Here is a 21,597-nt window from a genome sequence, read left to right on the forward strand (position 1 = left end):
TAAACACACCAGCCAGCTGGTCTGCGCATGCTCTGAGGACGCGGCTAGTGATGCCATCTGGGCCTGCAGCCTTGCGAGGGTTGACACATTTAAATATTTTGCTCACGTCGGCTGCAGTGAAGGAGAGTCCGCAGGTTTTGGTAGCGGTCCATGTCAGTGGCACTGTATTGTCCTCAAAGTGAGCAAAGAAGTTGTTTAGTCTGTCTGGGAGCAAGACATCCTGGTCCGCGACGGGGCTGGTTTCCCTTTTATAGTCCGTAATTGACTGTAGACCCTGCCACATACCTCTCGTGTCTGAGCTGTTGAATTGCGACTCTACTTTGTCTCTACACTGACGCTTAGCTTGTTTGATTACCTTGCGGAGGAAATAGCAACACTGTTTGTATTCGGTCATGTTTCCGGTCACCTTGCCCTGATTAAAAGCAGTGGTCCCAGTCCACGTGATCGAAGCAATCTTGAAGCGTGGAATCCAATTGGTCGGACCAGCGTTGAACAGACGTGAGCGCGGGAGCTTCCTGTTTTAGTTTCTGTCTATAGGCTGGAAGCAACAAAATGGAGTCATGGTCAGCTTTTCCGAAAGGAAAGTTAGAATAACAATGATCTAGGGTTTTGCCAGCCCTGGTAGCGCAATCGATATGCTGATAGAATTTAGGGAGCCTTGTTAAAATCCCCAGCAACAATAAATGCAGCCTCAGGATATGTGGTTTCCAGTTTACATTGAGTCAAATGAAGTTCGTTCAGGGCCATCGATGTGTCTGCTTGGGGGGGATATATGCGGCTGTGATTATAATCGAAGAGAATTCTCTAGGTAGATAATGCAGTCGGCATTTGATTGTGAGGAATTCTAAGTCAGGTGAACAGAAGGACTTGAGTTCCTGTATGTTGTTATGATCACACCACGTCTCGTTAATCATAAGGCATACACCCCCGCCCTTCTTCTTACCAGAAAGATGCTTGTTTCTGTCGGCGCGATGCGTGAAGAAACCAGCTGGCAGTCCCGACTCCGATAGCGTGTCTCGGGTGAGCCATGTTTCCGTGAAACAAAGAACGTTACAGTCTCTGATGTCTCTCTGGAAGGCTACCCTTGCACGGATTTCATCTACCTTGTTGTCAAGAGACTGGACATTGGCGAGTAGTATGCTCGGGAGCGGTGCGCGATGTGCCCGTCTACGGAACCTGACCAGAAGACCGCTCCGTCTGCCCCTTCTACGGCGTCGTTGTTTTGGGTCGCCGGCTGGGATCCGATCCATTGTCCTGAATGGTGGGCAAAATAGAGAATCCGCTTCGGGAAAGTCGTATTCTTGGTCGTAATGTTGGTGAGTTGACGTTGCTCTTATATCCAATAGGTCCTCCCGACTGTCTGTAATAAAACCGAAGATTACCTGGGGTAACAATGTAAGAAATAACACATAAAAAAACAAAATACTGCATAGTTTCCTAGGAACGCGAAGGGAGGCGGCCATCTCTGTCGGCGCCGGAAGTAAACGCAACTGAAGAGATTCTTATGGCTTTCAAATCATCTCGCCCGCAGACTTCCTCTCCCAGTGTGTACCCAGGCATGGTTGTCTCACTCAGGGCCTGTTCGATCTGGCCGTATCTTAAGCCATTCTCTCATCCGCAGCGCAGGAGAAAAACTCCCTGCTTTTGTTTGAAAAGGGTGCTGTGGCCGCTGTTTGTGAAAATCTTCACAGTTGAATCATCCGGTTGGAAAATGTAACCCATATGGCCGTCACTCATATCCAGCACTCCATTAAAACAATCAGGGGCATCACAAAGAATGTCTTCGATGGTTTTGTCATTGTGTTCTTGACATAAGGAACACAATACACCTACAATTTGTCTAGGAGACATGTTTAATTTCTTCTTTAGTTTTCTGGGGTTTATCTCTTGAGGTCGCTCGTAGTGTTCACAGCTCTTACTTATACTCCGGCTGACCTACACCCCAGACATTACTGTTTCATATACAACAGCCAGGCCCTAAGTTCACTAGAACAGGGGCCATAATCTTTCAAATGTTCAAACACATTCCACAGTTCAACGAGGTCACAACACATCAATCATCATGACAGCTTTAAGCTTTAACATAAACAGATGCACTATCAGGTTACATAAACACTCACTCGATAGCGTGAGAACGGAACGACAGGATATACATATATGGGCATACCCACTCACTCGATAGCGTGAGAATGGAAGGACAGGATGTACATATATGGGCATAACCACGTGACCCATAAAATACCTCATCAATCACTTTTTGACGTGTGCCGTCTACTGTATTCTCTCTCCCAATGTTTGTAGAGCAACTAAAGTTACATTCATAACTCTAAATGAAGCATAATAGGAATACCCATTTCTTTGTTATCTGCTCAACACAGAATAGCTGTATGTGCGCAGAAAATATCCTTTCTATTTTATTCAGCTTTGTTTAATTGTATTGTTCATACTATAAAATAATTCCACGGAATTCTAAACAAACCTTGTCTGTTATTTGAACTAGTGTTGCCCACAGCCATTTGGCATAGCCAGATCAGGCCCTAACATAAGGACAACTCAGAGTATGCTATTCTGTTCTTCTGAAATAGACTACATTTTCTTCATATCATGCTTCTTTAGACCTGTCTAAATGTCGTGACCGCCACAGCCCTTGAAGTAACTATTGTATAATGTTGTTGATCCATCCTCAGTTTTCTCCTATCACAGCCATTAAACTCTGTAACTGTTTTGAAGTCACCATTGGTGAAATCCTTGAGTGTCCTTCCTCCCCGGCAACTGAGTTAAGAAGGACGCCTGTATGTTTGTAGTGAGTGGGTGTATTGATACACCATCCAAAGTGTAATTAATAACTTCACCATGCGCAAAGGGATACAATGCCTACTTTATTTTTTGCCATCTACCTATAGGTGCCCTTTTTTGAAAGGCATTGGAAAACCTCCCTGGTCTTTATATTTGAATCTGTGCTTGAAATTCACTGCTCGACTTAGGGACCTTGATAATTGTATGTGTGGGGTACAAAGATGAGGTAGTCATTCAAAAAGCATGTTACACTATTATTGCATACAGAGTAAGCCCAATTAATGTATTATGTCACTTGTTAATTTGAATTTTTACTCCTGAACTTATTTAGGCATGCCATAAAGGGGTTGAATACTTATTGACTCATACTTATTCAGCTTTTCATTTCAATTCTAAAAAACACAATTCCATTTTGACATTATGGCATGCCTAAATATTGTGTTTAGGCCAATGACACTCAATCTCAATTTAATCCACTTTAAATTCAGGTTGTAACACAACAACATCTTGAAAAGGTAATGGGGTGTGAATACTTTCTGTTGGCAATGTAGGCTACACTACCTTTTAACTGGCTGAACACAGACCATTAGACACTCGTGATGTGCATTGCAGCTATCGGAGACAAGTCAGACAGCCGACATCAGATGCTTTTTTTTTTACTGCAATAGAATAATAATACATAGAAAGCGAATGTGGTGGAAGAGGAGGACGACGAAATAAACGATTTGATGCTTGTTGCTTTAAATCTGCGCGTGCTCAATCTCAACTGGTCTATGCACTATGAGCAATCTGGCGGTGCAGACTAAAGAACATTCATTTGCGACTCTATTTTTTTCCTTTCCATCCATCCCTCCTATTAATCTCCCCTCCTGCAGACTTCACATCCGGTTCACCCGCTAGTTAGTAGCCTATCTTCTGTGTCTTGCCTGTGTGTGTGTGACGGCCTGATTCTCCACCGAGCTGTACTGCAGACCCCCTATCTGAACGCGCTGCGTGCTAGACGGATACTACGCCTGGCGTGCATCGGTGATGGAGCTACCGTCGGCGCTCTGAGCTGGTGGGAGCCGATCTGTATGACACAAAGGCCGGGATGAGACGATAGGCTATCGGATGGGCGCCCCGGCTTGGTGATACTCGCTCAACGATGTCCAAGAGCCTGACGAAGAAAAATCACTGGACCAACAAAGTCCACGAAGCGGTCGTCACCAGGAGCATAGAGGGAGAATTTGGCTTCGAGTTGAAGGGGGGCGCGGAGATTGGGCAGTTCCCCTACTTCGGGGAGGTGAAACAAGGAAAAGAGACCGTCCAGAGCGGCAAGCTGGCCCAGGATGAGTTACTGCTGGAGGTCAACGACACGCCGGTGGCCGGGCTCACCACCCGGGATGTTCTGGCTGTCATCAAACACTGCAAAGATCCGATCCGCTTCAAGTGTGTCAAACAAGGTGAGGAATGCCAGACGGGGCCAAAGGCGTAAAAGCATGAACATTGAATGAGTGTTTTTGAGCCGCCGCCACACAGGGAAAGACAAGGAGCCATCTGTCTGGTTGTAGCCTATTTTATGTATGTCTACTCATCAGAAATAGCCTATATATGTGTCGTCAATGGGTAGGCCTATTGTAAACTATGTCACTCAAATGGAAGAGAAATAGTGCCCATAAGCATAGACTATTGTCGCATTTCCATACAGGATTTACCCCAGTGTTATACCCAGAAGGGCGTAGGTGCACATTTTGCTATGGGGTCACCTCTGATGTTGACATGCACTACTACTACCACCAGAGGTGGGACCAAATCACTGTTATTCTACTAACAAGCAAGTCACAAGGTCTGAGTCCCAAGTTGAACTGGTCAAGTCCAAATTGTGCATTCCAAGAGCAAGTCAAGTCACAAATCTATAATTGCACTGACTTCAATGCTACCAGACAGTCCATTTTATTATTTTGTCTACAATACATTTTGATTACGTAATGATTAATTCCAAATGTAATTTTATTAAGTAAATTATTAATATCAAGCCATTTTTACATGCCAAAAGACCGGTAGGCCTATGCTAGTAATTGTTGCTTGGTGCCCCATTATTGCTGGTGAGCTTGCAAAGTAAATAGTGAATATTCTTGATCACGAAACCATTTTTGGAGCTGCATATTTATTTATGGCAATCCTCTCTCCCTATAATTTGATGTTTGCGCTGCACCCAATTATATAGCTGTACAGCAAATCAGCGGTCTGTTCGCTAGCTCAGTGGCTCTCAAACCTTTTGGCCCATGACCCCTAAAAAGGAGTGGTTAAAGGTTTGCGACTCCCACCCCCCAGCACATGCTCGCGAATACACGTGAACATGCGCACACAATCTCTGCGCAAAGGTAGCCTGTCATTACAGCCATAAACGGTGATGCTTTTTTAAAAACATTTACATTTACGTCATTTAGCAGATGCTCTTATCCAGAGCGACTTACAAATTGGTGCATTCACCTTATGATATCCAGTGGAACAACCACTTTACAATAGTACATCTATAAGATACAGAAATACATAAGAAATGCATAAGATACAGAAATAAACTGCATGTTATAACTGCATTTTGAGATGAAAGTCATTCATGTTAGCAGTCAATATCAACTAAGGATATCATGTCACATTCTCACTCAGCCTTTTGAGGGTTGGGGGGCCCCCAAATCTTCTGGCAAAACGTTTTAGTGGCCCCTCTCTTGACGACAGAGTTTCCTGCAATTCTACACACTTTGTCATGGGTTCGAGAGAAAATTGTGCAATTTTATAACAAATGTAATGCAATTTGCCATGGGGCAGAGAGACTTTAAAAAAATGTTTTACAGCTCATTTCCCAGAAGCACAGCAATTCACTTTTTTTTAGTAGAAAGACGATGACCATAACTTCCCCCATGAAGTTGCACAACGATTTAAGTCATTCGTTTTAATCAGTATGATATACTTGGGGTTGAAGTGGGAAACCTGAAGTGATAACTTCAGATATTTTCAGTGCCAATGTCATGCGTTTTCCCTTATGAAATGACATGCTAATACTTTTCAGTCTACGTTTCTTTTTAGGGCTGGGTTTTATTGCAATGTTACCCATTCAGAAACACCTGCAAAGGTATTCCTCTTCTCAAGTCGTGACTGAGCCAAACAACTTTTTGCGGTAGCCTACACTTCACCGTCTGAGCCATGGAGCAAATTAAAATAGGGGGTGCAAATTTACGTTTTAAACCTAAGCACCAAATTATCATAATCCGTTGAATAATTTGAAGTTTCACTTATTTTTTTAGCTAGTCTGCATAACAAATATTTTATAAATGGTAAAATTGCGTGTGATATGATTGTATTTTGGGACCCTGCTTCCCATCGCTCCAAGATGAGTGGTTTTGACCACGCTCCACTGCTTTGATTGGTGCAACAAGAAGTCTATCCTATAATGAAAGGACAACCTCGTAAGAAGTCAGAACTTGTTTATCTATTTTTTTGGCTGTTTTTACATTTGTATTGATGTTTCATGTCCAATGCACTCAGGGTGTTTTTTTGGTCTCTTCACAGCAACATTTGCAGAGCTGAGATGGTTGTATCCTTCATATACACTACCAGTCAAAAGTGTGGACACACCTAGTCATTCCAGGGTTTTTCTTTATTTTGACTATTTTCTACATTGTAAAATAATAGTGAAGACATCAAAACTATGAAATAACACATGTAATCATGTAGTAACCAAGCAGATTTTTTTTGTTTTGGTCCTTAAATGAAACTGGTATATTTCTTTATATTTCACAATTTAGCCAATTTAGGTTTTTAATGCAGGGCCGACAGACAAGTTCCTTACTTTCTCCCCCTTCCACTTGCCTCTTCCATTTGGGCGGTAATGCTGAAATTAGTTGGTTGTAATTTTGAGTAGAGCAGACGTTTCCATATATTTTTGTTAGGCGCATGTGTGACATAACGCCACCAGACATTCCTGTCTTGCAGGATATCACGCACACGATTGAGCAGTATGGCTGGTGGCATTGTCATGCTGGAGGGTCATGTCAGGATGAGCCTGCAGGAAGGGTAGAGAGGAGGATGTCTTCCCTGTAACGCACAGCGATGAGATTGCCTGCAATGACAACAAGCTCAGTCCAATGATGCTGTGACACCGCCCCAGTCCATGACGGACCCTCCACCTCCAAATCGATCCTGCTCCAGAGTACAGCCCTCGGTGTAACACTCATTCCTTCGACGATAAACACGAATCCGACCATCACCCCTGGTGAGACAAAACCGTGACTCAGTGAAGAGCACTTTTTGCCAGTCCTGTCTGGTCCAGCGACGGTGGATTTTTGTCCATAGGCAACGTTGTTGCTGGTGAGGACCTACCTTACAACAGGCCTACAAGCCCTCAGTCCAGCCTCTCTCAGCCTATTGCGGACAGTCTGAGCACTGATGGAGGGATTGTGCGTTCCTGGTGTAACTCGGGCAGTTGTTGTTGCCATCCTGTACCTGTCACGCAGGTGTGATGTACCGATCCCGTGCAGGTGTTGTTACACGTTGTCTGCCACTGCGAGGACGATCAGCTGTCCGCCCTGTCTCCCTGTTGCGCTGTCTTAGGCGTCTCACAGTACGGACATTGCAATTTATTGCCCTGGCCACATCTGCAGTCCTCATGCCTCCTTGCAGCATGCCTAAGGCACGTTCACGCAGATGAGCAGGGACCCTGGGCATCTTTATTTTGGTGTTTTTCAGAGTCGGTAGAAAGGCCTCTTTAGTGTCCTAAGTTTTCCTAACTGTGACCTTAATTGCCTACCGCCTGTAAGGTGTTAGTGTCTTAATGACCGTTCCACAGGTGCATGTTCATTAATTGTTTATTGTTCATTGAACAAGCATGGGAAACAGTGTTTAACCCCTTTACAATGAAGATCTGTGAAGTTATCTTTGAAAGACAGGGTCCTGAAAAAGTGACGTTTCTTTTTTTGCTGAGTTTATATTTTGATTGTTCAAATCCATTTTGATTTGTCACATGCGCCGTATACAACAGGTGTAGACCTTACCGTGAAATGTTTACTTACAAGCCCTTAACCAACAATGTAGTTTTAAGAAACTAGAATTAAGAAAATATTTACTAAATAAACTAAATAAAAAATGTAAACAAAAGTAAAACAATAAAATGACAACGAGGCTATATACAGGGGGTACCGGTACCGAGTCATTGTGCAGGGGTACAGGTTAGTCGAAGTAATTTGTACATGTCGGCAGGGGTAAAGTGACTATGCATAGATAATAAACAGCGAGTCGCAGCAGTATAAAAACAAAAGGGGGTGGTGGTGCGATTGCAAATAGTCCGCTTGTCGTACAGTAGCAGAGAGAACAGTCTACGACTTGGGTGACTGGAGTCATTGACAGTTTTTGGGACCTTCCTCTGACACTGCCTAGTATATAGGTCCTGGATGGAAGGAAGCTTGGCCCCAGGGATGTACTGAGCCATGCACACTACTCTCTGTAGCGTCTTATGGTCATATGCCGAGCAGTTGCTGGTCAGGATGCTCTTTAGTGCATATGTAGAACTTTTTGAGGATCTGGGGACACATGCCAAATCTTTTCAGTCTTCTGAGGGGGGAAAGATGTTGTCGTGCCCTCTTCACGACTGTTTTGGTGTGTTTGGTCCATGATAGCTTGTTGGTGATGTGGACACCAAGGATCTTGAAACTCTCGATCCGCTCCAGTACAGCCCTGTCGATGTGAATGAGGGCGTGTTTGGCCCTCCTTTTCCTGTAGTTTACGATCAGCTCCTTTGTCTTGCTCGTGTTGAGGGAGAGGTTGTTGTCCTGGCACCACACTGCCAGGTCTCATCGTTGTTGGTGATCAGGCCTGCCACCGTTGTGTAATCAGCAAACTTAATGATGGTGTTGGACTTGTTTGGCCACGCAGTCGTGGGTTAACAGGGAGTACAGGAGGGGACTAAACTCGCAGCCCTGAGGGACCCCAGTGTTGAGGATCAGAGTGGCAGACGTGTTGTTACCTACTCTTACCACCTGGCGGCGGCCCGTCAGGAAGTCCAGGATCCAGTTGCAGAGGGAGGTGTTTAGTCCCACTGTCCTTAGCTTAGTGATGAGCTTTGTGGGCTCTATGGTGTTGAATGCTGAGCTGTAGTCAATGAACAGCATTCTCACATAGGTGTTCCTTTTGTCCAGGTGGGAAAGGGCAGTGTGGAGGCGGTATGCGAGTTGGAGTGTGTCTAGGGTATCCGGGATGATGGTGTTGATGTGAGCCATGGCCAGCCTTTAAATTCATGGCTACCGACGTGAGTGCTGCTGGGTGGTTTGCTTTGCTTTCTTGGGCACAGGGACAATGGTGGTCTGCTTGAAACATGTTTTAATTACAGACTCGGTCAGGGAGAGGTTGAAAATGTCAGTGAAGACACTTGCCAGTTGGTCCGCGCATGCTCTGAGTACATGTCCTGGTAATCCGTCTGGCCTCGCGGCCTTGTGAATGTTGACCTGTTTAAAGGTCTTGCCCACATCTGCTACGGAGAGCGTGATCAGACCTTGGCCCTGATCAGACCAGGTTTACCGTTAGCAATATTTTTGGTAATTTGATTTAAACAATGCCTTCAGAAAGTATTCACACCTGTTTACTCTTTCCACATTTTGTGTTACAGACTGAATTTTCAGTTGATTAAAATGTTATTTTGTGTCACTGGCCTAGACACACAATACAGAATTCTACTTTGACATTATAGGGTATTTTTACATATTAATTTAAAAATAAATGTGTTTGTGAACAGAGCCCCATAACCAGCATGCTGAGTGGACTATTGTCTAGGTTAATCTCTTTGTATGTGAGGGATTTGTGGTGGAATGTGTGGCCATCGCTTCCTTTTAGTTGTTTGCAGAATTGAATAGCTCTTTTCGGAATTTTTATAAGTAGCGGGTATAGTCCTAACTCTGCTCTGCATGCATTGTTTGGGGTTTTGCATTGTACACAAAGTCCATGCAGAATTTTGCTAAAGTATAGTCCCTCAATTGGGTGTTTGTCCCATTTTGTGAATTCTTGGTTGGTGAGTGGACCCCAGAACTGACAATCATAGAGGACAATGGGATCTATTACTGATTTTAAGTATTTTTAGCCAGATCCTAATTAGTGTGTTGAGTTTTATGTTCCTTTTGATGGCGTAGAAGGCCCTTCTTGCCTTGTCTCTTAGATCTTTCACAGCCTTGTGGAAGTTACCTGTGGTGTTGGTGTTTAGGACAAGGTAGGTATAGTTCTTTGTGTGCTCTAGGCAATTATTTTTTAAATCTGGCTCCTGGACCTTTTTGGGAACACTATTTTATGTCTTTCTGAATTTCACTGTCAGGGTCCAAGTCTGACAGAAGATCTAGGTGCCACTGTAGGCCCTAATTAGTTGAGGAAAGAAGCACCAGATGATCTGCAAACAGTAGACATTTGATTTCCGAGTTTAGTAGGGTGAGGCCGAGTCCTACAAACTGTTCTAGTGCCCTCACCAATTCATAGATGCATATACAGTGCTTTCAGACCCCCCCCCCCCCCCCCCCAGTATTCAGACCCCTTGACTTTTTCCACATTTTGTTACGTTACAGACTTATTCTAAAATTGATTATATAATTTTTTTCCCATCAATCTACACACAATACCTCGTAATGGCAAAGCAAAATCTGTTTTTTTTTAATTATCAAACTGATGACATTTACATACGAATTCAGACCCTTTACTCAGTACTTTGTTGAAGCACCTTTGGCAGCAATTACAGCCTCGAATCATCTTGGGGATGACGCTACAAGCGTGGCACACCTGTATTAGGGGAGTTTCTTACATTCTTCTCTCCAGATCCTCTCAAGCTCTGTCAGGTTGGATCGTGACCGTTGCTGCACAGCTATTTTCAGGTCTCTCCAGAGATGTCCGACCGGGATCATGTCCTGGATCTGGCCGGGCCACTGAAGAACATTCAGAAACTTGTCCCGAAGCCACTCCTGCGTTGTCTTGGCTGTGTGCTGAGGGTCATTGTCCTGTTGGAAGGTGAATCCTTGCCCCAGTCGGAGGTCCTGAGCACTCTGGAGCAGGTTTTCATCAAGGATCTCTCTGTACTTTGCTCCATTCATCTTTCCCTCAATCCTGACTAGTCTCCCGGTACCTGACGCTGAAAAACATCCCCACAGCATGATGCTGCCACCACCATGCTTCACTGTAGGAATGGTGCCAGGTTTCCTCCAGACGTGACACTTCAGGCGAAATAGTTTAATCTTGTTGTCATCAGACCAGAGAATCTTGTTTCTCATGGTCTAAGAGTCTTTAGGTGCCTTTTTGCAAACTCCAAGTGGGCTGTCGTGCCTTTTACTGAGGAGTGGCTTCCATCTGGACACTACCATAAAGGCCTCATTTTTTGGAGTGCTGTAGAGATGGTTGTCCTTCTCGAAGGTTCTCCCATTTCCACAGAGGAACTCTGTATCTCTGTCAGTGACCATCGGGTTCTTGGTCACCTCCCTGACCAAGGCCCTTCTCCCCTGATTGCTCAGTTTGATCTGCCGGCCAGTTCTAGGAAGAGTCTTGGTTCCAAACTTCTTCCATTTAAGAGTGATGAAGGCCACTTCAATGCTGCAGAAATATTTTTGGTACCCTTCCCCAGGTCTGTGCCTCGACATAATCCTGTCTCAGCGCTCTACGGACAATTCCTCCGAGATCATGGCTTGGTTTTTGCTCTGACATGCACTGTCAACTGTGGGACCTTATATAGAGAGGTGTGTGCCTTTCCAAATCATGTCCAATCAATTCAATTTACCACAGGTGGACTTCAAACAAGTTGTAGAAACCGCTCAAGGATGATCAATGGAAACAGGAGGCGCCAGAGCTCAATTTCAAGTCTCATAGCAAATGGTCTGAACACTTATGTAAGTAAGGTGTTTCTGGTATGTATGTATGTATGTATGTATGTATGTATGTATGTATGTATGTATGCATGCATGCATACAGTTGAAGTCAGATGTTTAAATACACCTTAGCCAAATACATTTAAACTCAGTTTTTCCACAATTCCTGACATTTAGTCCTAGTAAAAGTTCCCAGTCTTAGGTCAGTTAGGATCACCACTTTATTTTAAGAATATGAAATGTCAGAATAATAGTAGAGAGAATTATGTATTTCAGCTTTTATTTCTTTCATCACATTCCCAGTGGGTCAGAAGTTTACATACACTCAATTAGTATTTGGTAGCAAAGCCTTTAAATTGTTTAACTTGGGTCAAACATTTTGGGTAGCCTTCCACAAGCTTCCCACAATAAGTTGGGTGAATTTTGGCCCATTCCCACTGACAAAGCTGTTGTAACTGAGTCAGGTTTGTAGGCCTCCTTGCTCGAACATAATTTTTCAGTTCTGCCCACAAATTTTCTATAGGACTGAGGTCAGGGCTTTGTGATGGCCACTCCAATACATTTACATTTTTACATTTACGTCATTTAGCAGACGCTCTTATCCAGAGCGACTTACAAATTTGACCTTAAGCCATTTTACCACAACTTTGGAAGTATGCTTGGGGTCATTGTCCATTTGGAAGACCCATTTGCGACCAAGCTTTAACTTCCTGACTGATGTCTTGAGATGTTGCTTCAATATATCCATATAATTTTCCTGCCTCATGTTGCCATCTATTTTGTGAAGTGTACAAGTCCCTCTTGCAGCAAAGCACCCCCACAACATGATGCTGGCACCCCCTTGCCTTACTGTTGGGATGGTGTTCTTTGGCTTGCAAGTGTCGTGTCTTTGGCTATGCCGGATTAAGTGATATGACATGCTATCCTATAAAATCCTTTCTCTGTAATTAATATCACCTAATTAGCTAATCATGTAAATGTAATTAACTAGAAAGTCGGGACACCACGGAAGAGTGTTTATAGAGCCGTTATCTTCCGAATAAACTCTTAAAAACGTAGTAATATTTCACATCAATAGCCGTCTATTAATCCTCATCTTATTTTCAGTCTCATAATGAAAGTTGTAAATTCTTGGTTATCTTCACGAACCCTGGCTACCAAGTTGAATCAGCAATACAAAATTGGGTTTAATTATTTATTTACCAAATACCTAAACTAATCACACAGAATTACATATACACAGAATACAAATTATGTCATACAGAAAACGCCCCTGGTGGACGGAGCCGACATGGCGGCTTGTTACACAAAGAAAGGGGGTTGGGCTTGAATGAAAGAGCGGGAAGACTGAACACAGAAACAGCTTTGCTATGCCATCGTAAATACATTAACGTATGCATTCTAAATTACCGCCTATTTGGAAAAGGAAAATGCAATAAATATTTACTCTGAGCTGCGCTTCGGTAGGTTGGTCGTAGATGCTGGCGGTGTTGGCCAACAGAGATCTTCCTGTCCTCGGAAGAATGTCTCTGGTGGTAAAATGGATACGTTGTAGTACCTTCGTGGTGTGTTAGACTGGGTCCGTCGTCCGTCCATTCCTAGCCCACGTCTACAGCGGCCGCTGCTAACTCAATGGCTAGGAAGTATCACTTCTGTCGTGAATAAGCATTCAAAGTTCATACCATTCGCAACCAAAGCTCATGCTGAAGTTGGCTTAGTTCTGTACTTGACGTGTGTCCTTTTAAAACCTGTTGAGGACAGACGTTCCGCTAGCGGAACCCCGTTCCACCTGCGGAACCCCTAGCCAACAGCCAATGGCATCGCATGGCGCGAAATACAAAACCAACTAAAATACCACAATTAAATTTTCTCAAACAATCAACTATTTTACACAATTTTAACCACATTGTCCGATTTCAAAAAGGCTTTACAGCGAAAGCAAAACATTAGATTATGTTCGGAGAGTACATAGACACAAATAATCACACAGCCATTTTCCAAGCAAGCATATATGTCACATAAACCCAAATCACAGCTAAATGCAGCATTAACCTTTGATGATCTTCACCAGATGACACTCCTAGGACATTATGTTATACAATACATGCATGTTTTGTTCAATCAAGTTCATATTTATATCAAAAACCAGCTTTTTACATTAGCATGTGATGTTCAGAACTAGCATACCCACCGAAAACTTCCGGTGAATTTACTAAATTACTCATGATAAACGTTCACAAAAAGCATAACAATTATTTTAAGAATTATAGATACAGAACTCCTCTATGCACTCGATATGTCCGATTTTAAAATAGCTTTTCGGTGAAAGCACATTTTGCAATATTCTAAGTAGATAGCCCGGCATCACAGGGCTAGCTATTTAGACACCCAGCAAGTTTAGCCTTCACCAAACTCCGATTTACTATTAGAAAAGTTTGATTACCTTTCCTGTTCTTCCTCAGAATGCACTCCCAGGACTTCTACTTCAATAACAAATGTTGGTTTGGTCCCAAATAATCCATAGTTATGTTCCAACAGCGGCGTTTTGTTCGTGCGTTCAAGACACTATCCCAATGGTAAATAAGGGTCATGCGCATGGCGCATTTCGTGACAAAAGATTTCTAAATATTTCATTACCGTACTTCGAAGCATGTCAACCGCTGTTTAAAATCAATTTTTACGCCAATAATTATATGCATATTCTAGTTACTGGGCAGGAGTAGTAACCAGATTAAATCGGGTACGTTTTTTATCCGGCCGTGTAAATACTGCCCCCTAGCCCTAACAGGTTAACCAATGTTTAGTTGGCTTCAAAGCCCTTTTGAGATCATCGAACAATAATTCAGAGATGAGTGATATTGTCGCACCCGAATCAATTAGCGCATGACAAGTTAAGCAGTCCTCCAGGACTGTTTCCAGGTATGGTAGTTTGGATTTGTGTTTAGTGGACATATTCCCCACAAAGTGGAGTGGTCGTTCGCAACGATGTGATGTGTCATTTCTGTTCAAAGTGGAAGCAGATCGACTTTTCAGATTTTGAGTGGGCTTGGCTTTAACGAAGCGTTTGACATTTTTCTTTGCAACTTTTGTATCAGAGTCTATAGACAAAGCCCGTGGGCTTGATTCTTGATCAAGTGGGCCCTGGATAGGGTCTTGAGTGAGAGCGGGAGAGATTTGAATTTTAATGTCCTTGCTATGGGTGTTAATTCCTGCAGACCTGGTGTCCGGTAATCCCCTGTCTAGTCCTTGTGACTTATCTTTTACCCTTTTCTCAAATGTTTCTCGCTTTAGTTCTTCATGTAGTGGAACATCTGGAGAACATTGGTCTATGTTTTGATCGTCCTTCGTCCTTCAACCCTTTGTTGAAGGACGATCAAACCCTTGTGCTCTGACACTTTGTGTGGGTTGGGTGCAGGAACGTAGCGAACATGTCGATTGTAGCGGTAGTCGTTTTGAAGGCGACGTACTTTACAGTTATTTCGACCGCGGCGGTTATTGGATTCGTGGTTTCGTGGTAGAAACCGTTGTTGTGCGTCACCTCTCAACACTCCAATACCTGATAATGCACCCTCTATTTGGAGTGAGTGCTCCTGGTCAAACTTCAAAACCGAGTGGTCAGGGCTCTTAGCATTGCCAGCTTTTGATGCCTCAAAAGCTGTGGTTGCAAGCTCTCTGAGTTGTAAGATAGGCAAGCCAACGTGGGCTGCAGGGCCCAAGTAGGTAATGAAGGTGGGATACATGTTCGACAGAAACATTTGTTTGAATGGTAACAGCTCTTCCATTCCTGTTTCCGTGAGTAGGCCGAAGTAAGCTGAACGAAGCCTATGATAGAGAGCTTGTGGGTGTTCGTTCCGAGCTTGTTTGACCGTGTTAGCCAGTGAGCTATCGTATTTGCGAGTCGCAGAACCACTGAATTCTAATTTCAAAGCTGTGGCAAGTTTAGCGTAGTCATTTAGCACGTGTTGCTGTTGTAGGCGAATGAACCTCGTCACGTGTCTATTCGACGTTCGCTTCAATAGGTAAACCCTGTCAGAACCCGCAGCATTCGGGTAGCCACCCAACGCGTCCTCTGTCAGCTAGGAACGTCTCAGTATCGTTTGGCTGACCTGGAACGGGGTCAAAGGTGGGGAAATTCTTGACGAGTTTGTCCAGGTATTCTGCATCAAGCGGGCGGAGAGGGTTGGCTTCATCCTGTGGGGAAATTGTGGCCGAAAGGCCAAGAGGAGAAGACTGAGGGACACATGATGGAGGCAATGTCTGAAACCTATCGTCTTCACTCCTTTGAGTACCGGACTCCGGTTGCTTGGATGGGTAGTTGCACTGTAGAGCGTGACCATTCTGGATTTCCTCCAGATGGTACCTAAGGGTGGTATTCTGCTGCATTGCAGAGTCCACTTGAGCGCTTTGAGTACCGATTTTGGACACGTGAGTGTCACACCTGCTCCTTTCGGTCTCAAACTTATCTGTCATGGTTTGCAGATAGAGGTCTTGAGTACGGAGCGAGAGATTCAGTGATGATATTTCCTCCGCTTGCTTAGAAATCAATATTTCCATCTTCATCACCTGAGTTCTCTCATCATTCATTTGGTCAGCGACTTCAATGAGTTCTGCTGATTTGTCATCCAACTTTGTCATTGTGTTCATTAACTGATCGTCTTTGGTCTGCAGCGCTTTGAGTAGAACCGTGTTACTTTGAGTAACGTTCAACAAAACTGCATGTATGTTATCAAGTTCAGCGCTCCTGTTTGTAGATAACTCTTCAGATGTATCTAGTTTGGCGTGGACTACATTGCATTTAGTTTTGGCTAAATCGAGTTGTTCCTGCAGACGATGATTTTGTTGGAGAGTTTGTGCTCGTTCATCGTCATAAGTATTTGCAATTACTTTTAATTGTTCTGATTTCAAACGCAGTTCCTCGACTAGCAGAATGTTTTAATTTGCTGCTTTTGTCAATAGTTGCTCAGTTCTCTCCACCTGTGCCCTCATGTTAGCCATGTCTTGCACGTGCTTCAGCTGTGCACTGTGGTATTGGACCGATGCCAACCTTTGATGGTGATACATAAGTACTAAAGTGGAGAGAAGAGTCACAAAGCCTGTGTTTGGTTGATTTTGGAGAGCGTTCGCAATTTCTGCAGTTTTTTCACTAATGGCATAATTAGGGTTGGTATCGCTGCTGAGGTCAGAGATCAATCGTTTTATGGGTGGAGGTTAACTAATTAGCGGAGGAGTGGTGACCACCTCTTTTGATAGCTTGCACATTATTAGAAAAATTTAGAGGAAAAATGTTCCTATTTTTTTCAATGTTTGGGTTTGGAATTCATTGGAAGCTGCAAAGACAAGTTTAATCTATTTATAGATGTTGACGAACCATCAGTACTGTACCAGTAATGTGGAAGTTGGACGTGAATGAATTTGAAAATTGAATTAATTATTCAATGCCAATGATTAATCCTACCTGGGTAGGCTATCTGGGTATCAACCTCTCTAGGGTATGTGGGACGAAATCGTCGCACCTACTCAACAGCCAGTGGAATCCCATGGCGTGATATTCAAATACCTTAGAAATGCTATTACTTCAATTTCTCAAACATATGACTATTTTACACCATTTTAAAGACAAGACTCTCGTTAATCTTACCACACTGTCCGATTTCAAAAAGGCTTTACAACGAAAGCAAAACATTAGATTATGTCAGGAGAGTGCCCAGCCAGAAATAATCAGACACCCATTTTTCAAGCTAGCATATAATGTCACATAGACCCACACCACAGCTAAATGCAGCACCAACCTTTGATGATCTTCATCAGATGACACTCCTAGGACATTATGTTATACAATACATGCATGTTTTGTTCAATCAAGTTCATATTTATATCAAAAACCAGCTGTTCTTCGTCAGAATGCACTCGCAGGACTTCTACTTCAATAACAAATGTTGGTTTGGTCCCAAATAATCCATAGTTATATCCAAATAGCGGCGTTTTGTTCGTGCGTTCAAGACACTATCCGAAGGGTAAATAAGGGTTACGTGCCCAACGCGTTTCGTGACAAAAAAAATCTAAATATTCCATTACCGTACTTCGAAGCATGTCAACCGCTGTTTAAAATCAATTTTTATGCAATTTTTCTCGTAAAAAAGCGATAATATTCCGACCGGGAGTGGTTGTTTTCGTTCAAAGAGAGAGAAAGTAAACATGGAGTCGACTCGGGCACGCGCCTCCAGTATCATTGTTCTCAGATCGACCACTTACAAAATGCGCTAATGTTTTTCAGCCAGGGCCTGCAAAGCCACCATTCAGCTTTTTGGCGCCTTCTGAGAGCCTATGGGAGCGTTAGAAAATGTCACGTCATGCCAGAGATCCCCTGTTTTGGTTAGAGATGATCAAGAAGGCCATGAAATGGTCAGAGAGAGCGCTTCCTAAAGTTTTAGAAACTTTGGGGGTTTTCTATCCAAATCAAACAATTATATGCATATTCTAGTTACTGGGCAGGAGTCGTAACCAGATTAAATCGGGTACGTTTTTTATCCGGCCGTGCAAATACTGCCCCCTAGCCCCAACAGGTTAATGTGGAAAAAGGTTACAATGTCTCATTTAGAAAACTCATCACTTTGGATATTATTTAAAAGATCCACTTGAGAATGTAAATCTGGCTTATTAGTTCAATTGAATAAGACATCGATATCCGTCTGGATATCATAAGTAACGACTTGAGTGTCACCTGACTAATTCTTCTTGAAGGAAAGTACTGGTGACTCTTCAGAGGTCCCTGATTTGCACACGCTGAAATCAAACGGAAGTACCCAGGGCGGGACTTCCGTTCCGCAAGGCGGAGGAATTACAATGTGGCACAAGACAAAATGGCTGTTCTCTTTGTTAGCTTAACATCTCGGGCAAGCTAATCCTACTTTATGTCTGAAAAATGCACAACATAGGATTCCCTTGGCAAGGGAAAGGTTTTAATACGTTATGAGTATGTTCAAACCCTTTTTGGCATTATTTTGATGACGTTTTAACCGGAACTCGCGGCAAACAACGAAATGCGCCGTGGTCTACTTGCGTGGAAACACGAGAGAGACAGAGAGATACTTATTGCTGGTCAAGCTAATCTCTACTAAATTTCAATCGGCTGGCTCTTTGTCCTCGCTCGAGAAATTAATAATGACCGAGCCTACATGCGTCTGAAACGCGCAAGGCAGAAATAGCCTAGCGTTTGGCCAAACGCTCTATTCCTCAGATAGCTTTATCAGCCCTCATACATAACTGTATAGCTTACGCTACCCACTGACTACGTCAGAGAACAACATGGAGGCGGGGAATCTCCAGCACACACCACCAATAATTCCTGTCAACAATTCCTATAATGTATATAGTAAACTTGGTATATTATGTAATCTGCTTTTCAATTTTATATAGGCTGAATCAAAATGAAGCGTCATCCTATTTTAGGTTCCTCGCACGGGGGCTCCAAATGTCGTGTCTTTCGCTATGCCGGATTAAGTGATATGACATGCTATCCTATAAAATTCTTTCTCTGAAATTAATATCACCTGATTAGCTAATCATGTAAATGTAATTAACTAGAAAGTCGGGACACCACAGAAGAGTGTTTTATAGAGCCGTTATCTTCTGAATAAACTCTTAAAAACTTAGTAATATTTCACATCGATAGCCGTCAATATTAATCCTCATCTTATTTTCAGTCTCATAATGAAAGTTGTAAATTCTTGGTTATCTTCACGAACCCTGGCTACCAAGTTGAATCAGCAATACAAAATTGGGTTTAATTATTTATTTACCAAATACCTAAACTAATCACACAGAATTACATATACACAGAATACAAATTATGTCATACAGAAAACGCCCCTGGTGGACGGAGCCGACATGGCGGCTTGTTACACAAAGAAAGGGGGTTGGGCTTGAATGAAAGAGCGGGAAGACTGAGGAACACAGAAACAACTTTGCTATGCCATCGTAAATACATTAACTTCTTGGGGCTATGTGGGACGTTAGCGTGCCACCCGTGGCGCACCCTATCAACAGCAGGTGCATTTCAAGAGCGGCAAATTTGAAACCAAATAAATGTCAAAATTCAAATTTCTCAAACATACAACTAACTTACACCCTTTGAAAGATCAACATCTCCTTAATCTAACCACGTTGTCCGATTTCAAAAAGGTTTTACGGGGAAAGCATAAAGTTAGGTTATGTTAGGAGAGTACATTGACAATAGCTGTGTGTAATGCATTGTCGATTCAAAGACAGGCGTCACCAAAACCATAAAATCAGCTAAAATTATGCACTAACCTTTTACAATCTCCATCAGATGACACTCCTAGGACATTATGTTAGACAATGCATGCATTTTTAGTTCTATCAAGTTCATATTTATATCTAAAAACAGCGTTTTACTATGGCGTTGATGTTCAGGAAATCGTTTCCCTCCAATACCGGCAGTCAAGTCATGACAACAAAATAATGAATTAATATTAGAAAACATTGGTAAAATATTATATTGTCATTCAAAGAATTATAGATTTACATCTCTTGAACGCAATGGACTTGCCAGATTTAAAATTAACCTTACTGGGAAATCACACTTTGCAATAATCTGAGCACTGCGCCAGAAAAATACGCATTGCGATACAGACTAACCGCCATGTTGGAGAGATCTAAAATCGAAAATACTATGTAAATAATCCATTACCTTTGATTCTCTTCATCAGATGTCACTTCCAAAGAATCCCAGGTCCATAACGAATGTAGTTTTGTTCAAAAAAGCTCATCATTTATGTCCAAAAACCTCCGTGTTGTTAGCACATGATCTAAGCCAGCCGGACTTCACTTCACGAACGGAAAAAAATATATTTATGTTCGTTCAAACATGTCAAACGTTGTATAGCTTAAATCATTAGTGCCTTTTTTAACCAGAACATGAATAAAATTCAAGGCGGACGATTGGGTTCTCTTTTAAAACGTTTCGGAACGAGAGTACCCACCATCAACTTGCGCGCCAGGGGTCTAATCGGCCATCACAGTTCCAAGTCTCTTATTCGGTCAGATCTCACAGTATAAGACTCAAAACACTTTGTAAAGGCTGGTGACATCTAGTGGAAGCCATAGGAAGTGCCAAAACATTCCTCAGCCCCTTTGTTTTTCAATGGCATAGGTTTAAAGTCAATTCAACACATCAGGTATCCACTTCCTGTCAGAATCTGTCTCAGGGTTTTGCCTGCCAAATGAGTTCTGTATTACTCACAGACACCATTCAAACAGTTTTAGAAACTTTAGGGTGTTTTCTATCCATATATATTAAGTATATGCATATTCTAGTTACTGGGTAGGATTAGTAACCAGATTAAATCGGGTAAATTTTTTTATCCAGCCGTGAAAATACTGCCCCCTATACCCTAACAGGTTAACGTATGCATTCTAAATTACCGCCCATTTGGAAAAGGAAAACGCAATAAATATTTACTCTGAGCTGCGCTTCGGTAGGTTGGTCATAGATGCTGGCGGTGTTGGCCAACAGAGATTTTCCTGTCCTCGGAAGAATATCTCTGGTGGTAAATTGGATACGTTGTAGTATCTTCGTGGTGTGTTAGACTGGATCCGTTGTCCTTCCTTTCGTAGCCCACGTCTAAAGCGGCCGCTGCTAACTCAACGGCTAGAAAGTATCACTTCTGTAGTGAATAAGCGTTCAAAGTTTATACCATTCGCAACCAAAGCTCTCGCTGAAGTTGGCTTAGTTCTGTACTTGACGTGTGTCCTTAACGCAGAGGCTGCAGACCTCATGTACCGGAACTCTGGTTACATTGTGTCATTGTCTTATATAGTGGCGAGGGGAGAAGGGTGTGTTTCATCGTTTATAACCCCTGGCTCTTCACAGGGGCGGGCCACTGACTAAGCAGGGAACTTTCCTTATGAAAACCCAATT

General features: G+C 42.8%; 1 protein-coding gene across 7 annotated transcripts in view; it reads left to right on the forward strand.

The window, feature by feature from the left end:
* Positions 1 to 3,610: 3,610 nt before the first annotated feature.
* The window catches only part of LOC115152405 (membrane-associated guanylate kinase, WW and PDZ domain-containing protein 2), a 325,515-nt gene continuing 307,528 nt past the window's right edge, over positions 3,611 to 21,597 (forward strand). For all 7 annotated transcript variants that reach the window (XM_029697255.1, XM_029697256.1, XM_029697257.1 and 4 more), the window contains exon 1: positions 3,611 to 4,238. In XM_029697255.1, coding sequence (XP_029553115.1) covers positions 3,941 to 4,238 — 298 coding nt within the window. In that variant the 5' untranslated portion in view covers positions 3,611 to 3,940. The remainder of the gene's footprint in view (positions 4,239 to 21,597) is intronic.

The sequence above is a fragment of the Salmo trutta genome, chromosome 17 (assembly GCF_901001165.1).
Source record: "Salmo trutta chromosome 17, fSalTru1.1, whole genome shotgun sequence".
In the NCBI taxonomy this organism is placed as follows: Eukaryota; Metazoa; Chordata; class Actinopteri; order Salmoniformes; family Salmonidae; genus Salmo; species Salmo trutta.